The 7,500-nt window shown below is 34.7% G+C and overlaps 1 protein-coding gene across 1 annotated transcript in view; it reads right to left on the minus strand.

Moving 5' to 3' along the window:
- The window catches only part of LOC137623061 (nephrin-like), a 735,729-nt gene that overhangs the window by 158,274 nt on the left and 569,955 nt on the right, over window positions 1-7,500 (minus strand). The window contains exons 8-11 of the mRNA XM_068353701.1: window positions 7,065-7,355; window positions 5,211-5,330; window positions 3,541-3,726; window positions 2,930-3,041 (exon numbers count right to left, since the gene is read on the minus strand). Coding sequence (XP_068209802.1) covers window positions 2,930-3,041; window positions 3,541-3,726; window positions 5,211-5,330; window positions 7,065-7,355 — 709 coding nt within the window. The remainder of the gene's footprint in view (window positions 1-2,929; window positions 3,042-3,540; window positions 3,727-5,210; window positions 5,331-7,064; window positions 7,356-7,500) is intronic.

Here is a 7,500-nt window from a genome sequence, read left to right on the forward strand (position 1 = left end):
GATCATTCCAAAATAGTCGAACTAACGTAACATACTTTATATAAATCACTTAGATCTACATACGTTATCAAAACACTAAAAAGGATAATATTGGAGCATAACAACTGCGAAAAGAAGTACTTCCGGCGTCAATGCTGCAATTCTGGGTGGCATAAACATGACAGATAACTTTTGAAAACTTTTGTACAAAGAATATACAAACAGAGAATCTTTCCGGATAAAATTTGTTAAGTGTTAACAAAGATTGAGAAAACTAATTGAAACATTTTCTCCAGCACAAAGCTTTGACTACATAAAAAGCAGAAATTTTACAATCTATTCCTAAGTACAATGAACAATGTTGAGGACTTTAAAATATAAAATAAAAAATTTTCAGGAATTTTTCTTTAAAGAGTAAGGCAAAAATGGTAAAATACCAAACTTCAGGTGTGATGTAATTACAATGTCTTTTCAATGTTTGTTCATAGTAGATTAAAAAAATATCATAGTGAATAGGTTCTGTGCTTAATTTAGTTCAAGAAGAAAGACAATGAAATGTGTGCCTCTCGGATTTCCTCTAGTTTGCAGCAACGGCGATGAAACTTTAAATATAATCCCCGGTGCCTTTGAAGCCCAAACCAAATTAAGAAACAGACGCAATTATATCACACGAAAGAAAAGAACTAAAAAGAAGGAGCTTTTATCTTGAAATCGTGTTCCAGCGCAAAATTAACATACTATACCATTAAGACACGGAGAGGATCTCCTGGCGCTATATTCCAGCAAAAGAGATCTGCATTTCTCGTTCTTACAACTCTTAAGGTATGCAAAGCTGCTTCTTTTCTCCAAAAAATAATGATATGCATCACGATGGCACTCACTTCGGGGCTACTTATTCAATTTTCGTTCTCTTTTCCTATGTGGGAAGATAAGGCTGATTTCTTATTAAAAGCACTTTTTTCCGATTAGCATTAATCACTCAGGTTGACGTCATGGAAATTAGTTCTGTAATGTCATATCTCATTAACCTGTAAGTTGAAAAGTGGAGGTACAAATTCAATTAAGTTTCGAGTCCAGAACATTATAGTTTTAACTCCTTGCGCAGTCATGAACTTACATCTCATCGACCTTTAGAACTGATGAGCATGGATAAAACCCAGGAACTAAATTGAATTCAATTACAATTCAAATCCAGATAATTATAGTCATCATCAGCATATACGAATCTTAATCATGTCCTTATTAACGTTTGTGAACCTTCACCCACCAGGTAATGTTCTAATATTTTCTCAATTTATTATCATTATATAAATAACATTTAATTTCCACTTTTTCATGAAACACTTTTAGTCGGGTCATTGACAAAATTAATAAAGTAAACTGTAAAGTTCATGAAACCTTTTAATTCTATTAGTTCAGTTAATGTTTATGCAGTATTTTAAATGCCATTAATTTGAATCATCAGTTTCACGGCCTGCATACGGATGGCATAGTATCTTTATAGGTGCGAAAATGTAATTTACTATGTTATTATTACTTTTTATTTAAGTTGAATTAAGTACTCAACGTTCAAATTAATCCCCCAAGACAAATTACAGATCTAATTCTTCCTTAATCAATAAAAAATATGTAATATAAATAACATTGTTAATGTATTTTTTTTTTTCTAAATACTGAAGCTTTCCACACTATACATTGAACTCTTTGTTCAGATGAAGCTCTGTAGCAAATGGAGTAACACCACTGATCTGGGGTTGCAAGTTAAGGATTCTATCATTCTATGGTATACTATTTCCTACTTTGCAACGAATTGTTTTCGCTTTGTGTTTCTATTTACTCCCCCTTCCCAACATTCACGAGAAAAAAAGTACATATGATGGATGCAGAGCCATGCATTGGTTTGTAAAGTCCCCATCATTGTTAATCATTGGCAGGTAGTAGGTTAGCCAGAGTACCAGCCAACCGTTGTGATACTACCGCTAGAGAGTTATGGGTCCTGACTCGCCAGACAGTACTACATTGGATCCTTCTCCCTAGTTATGGTTCATTTTCCCTTTGCCTACAGATACACCGAATAGTCTGGCCTATTCTTTACATGATATCCTCTGTATTCATACACCTGACAACACTGAGATAACTAAACAATACTTCTTCACCCAAGGATTAACTACTGCCCTGTAATTGTTTAGTGGCTTCTTTCCACTTGGTATGGGTAGAAAAGACTCTGTAGCTATAGTAAGCAGCTCTTCTATAGGAGAAGGACACTCCAAAATCACACTACTGTTCTCTAATCTTGGGTAGTGCCATAGTCACTGTACAGTGGTCTTCCACTGTCTTAGGTTAGAGTTTTCTTGCTTGAGGGTACACTCGGGCACACTATTCTATCTAATTTTTCTTCTTCTTGTTCTGTTAAAGTTTTTATAGTTTATATAGGAAATATTTATTTTAATGTTGTTACTGCTCTTAAAATATTTCATTTTTTCTTGTTTCCTTTCTCACTGGGCTATTTTCCCTGTTGGAGCCCCTGGGCTTATAGCATTCTGCTTTTCAAACTAGGGTTGTAACTTAACAAATAATAATGATAATAATAATGATAATAATAATGATAATAATAATAATAATAATAATAATATATGTAGTATAAATAATATATGGAAATCTTTTTAAATACTTAAGCTTTTCGCAGCATACATTGACGAGAAGAAAAAAAATATGCATTGTTATATAAAGTCCATATCGTTGTTAATTACTGGCAATAAGCTTCAAGACTCTACTGAAAAACAGTAATGTTATGTAAAAGTTATCTTAGATTTTAAACTGTTGTGGGCAAGATTAAAAAACTCATACTGGTACTTTGGTAAATAGCAGAACAAAAAAGGTTACATCTTGCATTTCTACTGAGAGTTTTGTAAGTCAACGAAGGTTTTGCCGAAGTCAATAGAACTCTTACTTAATTTTCGGAGGTGGGTGGCCCCCAATGCTTATGCAAGTGAGGTCAAGTGTTGTTCCTGCAACGATTTCGCTTCGGAGGTCATTCTCGAATATAGGTCGACCTGCAGGTCCTGATAAATAAAAGGAAAAGAAAAGCTATTAACATTTAAAAACACGACTAAAAGTCATTTCAATTTCTTTAAGTATATACAATACCGCTAGGATTTGGTAAAACATTATAAACAGCAAATAAAAGAATAAATAATATTTTAGACACCCAATCTCAATCAAATCATTAAGTAAATATAAAGATGAATATTCTTCGACTTAGGAAAATTTAAAAAGCAATGGAAAGTAAATATATAGGCTAGATACACAATAAACTCATCGGTATAGATATAAATAAATAAAAAATCAAGAGGGAAAATACTATATGATAACCATATTGTACATTTAAAACCAAAATAAAAAGAAACCAGACCAAATAGTAGTCAATGATAACTTGAGCTATGCACAAAGTACAAGGAAGATCTTGAGTCGACCTGGTAATAAAAAAACCATGCAATATCAACATATGCATACATTTAACATCAATCAACACTTTGGAACAACACTAAGTCAAGTACTTACGAGTGATAATGATGATTTTTTTCGTCTTTACCACCTCATCTATGGTTGGGTTAACGGCCCTACATTCCACGTGAATTTCCGTTGCATTTCGAGTCGTCACTATGTATTCACTTAGGTTAGAAGAGGTCATCCATCCACCAGTTTCTGCCTTTTCTGCCACTGATTTGCTCGTCTCCATAACCTCTCCTGTTGGGAATGACACGGGTCCCATTGAGATAAAATCCTTAAAAGCAATTTCAATGATAAAAAAATCTTATATTGACCTGGAACTTTATAATTGAAGTTAACCATATCCATATACCAAGGCACTTCACGTAAATTTTGAGGGGTAGCCGACATCAAACAAATAAAAAAAAAATGGGGGGACCTTTCCTCTCTACGCTCCTCCCAGCCTGACAAGGGACTCAACCGAGTTTGGCTGGTACTGCTAGGGTGCCACAGTTTGAGTTAACGAAAACGATAAAAGTAATCGGACCTTTTGACATTACAAACTCTCAAGAAACGTTTTTGGATTGGCGTATTTACAGAGATGTTGGCTGATATCTATGCATTCACATCCTGAGCAGTTATGTCAATAATGACCTTTTACGGCCCATTTGGCCAGCCATCAACTTCTTTACATCCCTAACCCATAATTTCGGAGAGACATCACCACATCAAATAAGATCACCAAAGCATAAAACGTCCGAGAGAGGGGAAAATGTCAGCGGCTATCCACTCCGCCCCCAAACCGAAAAATGTGTTGAAAACAGAATAAGGATAGAATAGAGTCTGAGGAATAAAACAGCTAAGATGTGTGTAATCATAAAATTACCTGACTGGTGTGTACCAACGAAATGAAGTCATAAAACAGACCATATATGGATAGTGTCATTTTAATCTCTGGTGAGACATTTTCATGCAAATAAACTCGTTCTAAGTCCACTTATCCACCCATAACATTCCTCCCTATTTGCTCGTTTCTCCTTCGAAACGAGTACCCCTCTACCGCCCCCCTCCCCCCCCCCCTTTACATTTATTCGACTACATTCTGTTTCCTCTACATTTCCGGCCTTCGTAGTTTTCCCAAGAGCAGTTGAGGCGGAAGTTACTAAGGCTCCTACTGGTGCTTTAGATGGCAACGTCTTATAATCAAACCCATACTGGCTTTTATATCATTTTTGAAATTGCTTCCACGGTAATACAATATTCTTGGGACATAGGAGGAAAGGAAAGGGAAAATTATTATAGGGGATATTAAGACATGGCTAGAAACACGTACTTATTACAGGGGTTATCAAGGCGTGGTTCGTAGTACGTATTTATTATAAGGGATATTAAGACATGGTTAGAAATCAGACTAAGAAAATAAATAGTGATTAAGAAAACACTTTTCAAAAAATAAAACTAAAATAGGTATATAAAACTCAGACCCAACATTAAGAGCAGAGAGAGTGGTATAAAGGAATAGAGTAATTTTCTAATGTTGATACAAATTAAAGATAAAAAATTAGCTCATAAGCAATATCACACGTTCAGTAAAACAAAACGAGAGAGAGAGAGAGAGAGAGAGAGAGAGAGAGAGAGAGAGAGAGAGAGAGAGAGAGAGAGAGAGAGAGAGAGAGAGAGAGAGGGGGGCGGCTCTTTCTGAGAGTGAAAGAAACAAATCCTCTTGATAAATCATCCTTTACCATCAACAGTCCAGGTGAGTGAAGCTGGCGGATTGGATTCACTGCTCTTGCAGGTAAGATTTATGGGCGACCCTTCCTGCACCTCGGACGGGCCCGTAATGATCACAGTGTTCGGCTTATCTGATGAGATAAAAGAAAGTAAAGTATTAAGAAACATGATTTTACGCAATCATTCATATATTATCTATATACATTACAGGCACACATTTATACAGTATATATATATATATATATATATATATATATATATATATATATATATATATATATATATATATATATGAATATTTATCACTTATCAATGTTGATTTTCATCAATGTAAATACCAACCACAATGGAATTAAATATCGAATTTCCCTTCCTGGTAGCTCGGTTAGTAAGAGTCACTGATAGCTTTGTTTTTACTCAGAGGCATAGGTTCGAATCCTTGCCCAGCTAGAAGCATTTGCCATAAATAAATTTTCATTGAGTACTCGTTCCCAAAGGTATAATTCGATATTAAACGCTAATGAGGTTGACATATATATATATATATATATATATATATATATATATATATATATATATATATATATATATATATATATATATATATATATATATATATATAGTGGCAATTAGTATGCATGCTTGTCAGTATATGAAGACAAGCGGAATTTTCACTCAAAACTGTTTTTGGTTATGAAAATATTCATTCGTTCTCAACTTCATATTAATTCTAAAATATATCAAATATCAAACCATAATAATCAATGTTGATTTTCGGGTTAATAATAAGAAGTGAAAAAAAACACTTGGAAATAAATTTTAATTTCCCTTCATAAACAAATCCTTTTTAAGACATTACACATAAGCGAGATGCTGCGTTTTCTAAAACATTATTTTTACACTTTAGTTATGGTTTTTCATTTACACGGTAAAGTTCAGTTACCTAAGCGCTAGATATAGATTGTCCTCAGTGATCTAATAGTGACAACATTGCTTTATTATTTTAATAATTCATCTAAATTGAAGCTATAGTTATTTGGGTCCCAGTTTAGTATGTGGCCTACCTTTCGAATATGGACTACGAAATTCTATCTGTTCTAGTATGTGGCCTAACCTAACTTTAACAAGCCAGGCAGGCCACATACTAAACCAGTACCGTCATTTGAATACCGTAAAACTAAAAAGATAAAGCCATTACATATCTTCTACCAAACGAAAAAAAAATGACTTATTTAAAAAAAAAAAAACACATTCTATTCTACCAGATACCCATTTCTTCTGGATTAGGGGGTACTTTACCTTCTTTCATTCCTTTTCTTTTACCAAAGGACTTACAGAAGCCCCTAAAATACAATAATTATGCATGAGAGGATTTAGAAAAAAAAATCAGATGATGTTAGAGTACATATAAACTGTAACCTGTCGAGTTCGGAAATATTAACCAGATAGGTTAAAATTCATATATAAATTCATGACTACCTTTCATGACACCCTTTTTACTAATTTGATCAACACCTTTTGAGGTCTATAGAGTCGCAAGTACTGTATATGGAAAAATAAATTCTCTATGGTGCTCGTCTTGATATTAAGAACTTTCTATCTAGGTTTTCAAATCAAGAACTGAATAGTTGTGCACATTAAGGCAGCTCTCAAAGCATCCTGAAAGTCTGAAAAGTTTTCACTATCATTACTTTTGCACATGGGCAAACATGAATCTTCTCTCAGTATGTCGAAGATGACAAAGGGAATCGATAATTGCCAAAACTATATATCTTCTTGTTCATCCTAAAGCTAATGGATACGTAACTATAACACTGAAGTTTTGAAAATAAATATTCATCAAAAAGAATATTTTGCTAACTTACAGAAAACCCTGAGTGTGACGTTGGCGGCCAACGACTGTTCCATGAGGTCATTTGTGACACTGCATTCGTACACAGCACCGTCCTCTTCGGCTGTCACAGCCAGTTCGTGTGTGTTGATCACACCAGTTGCGTCAGTGGTCGTCGTATCATCAACCAACTGTCCTCCACGGTACCACAGTACCCAAGGTCGTGGGTTACCACCAGTGACTGTGCAGCTGAGTGTGCGTCGTTCACCGGCACGTAGGTCCTCGTTGTTGTCATAGCCTGTTATAACTGGCTGTCCTGGGGGATCTGCGGAGAAATAAAAAGTAGCCTTTTAAAGAAATGATAATTCTCATATGAAAGGATCCGGCAATGATGTATGGAGCGGAGACGAGGGCAATAAAGAAGACAGAAGAAGAAGAAGAAGATGGATGTGGCAGAGATGAGAATGTTG

The sequence above is a fragment of the Palaemon carinicauda genome, chromosome 30 (genome assembly GCF_036898095.1).
Source record: "Palaemon carinicauda isolate YSFRI2023 chromosome 30, ASM3689809v2, whole genome shotgun sequence".
In the NCBI taxonomy this organism is placed as follows: Eukaryota; Metazoa; Arthropoda; class Malacostraca; order Decapoda; family Palaemonidae; genus Palaemon; species Palaemon carinicauda.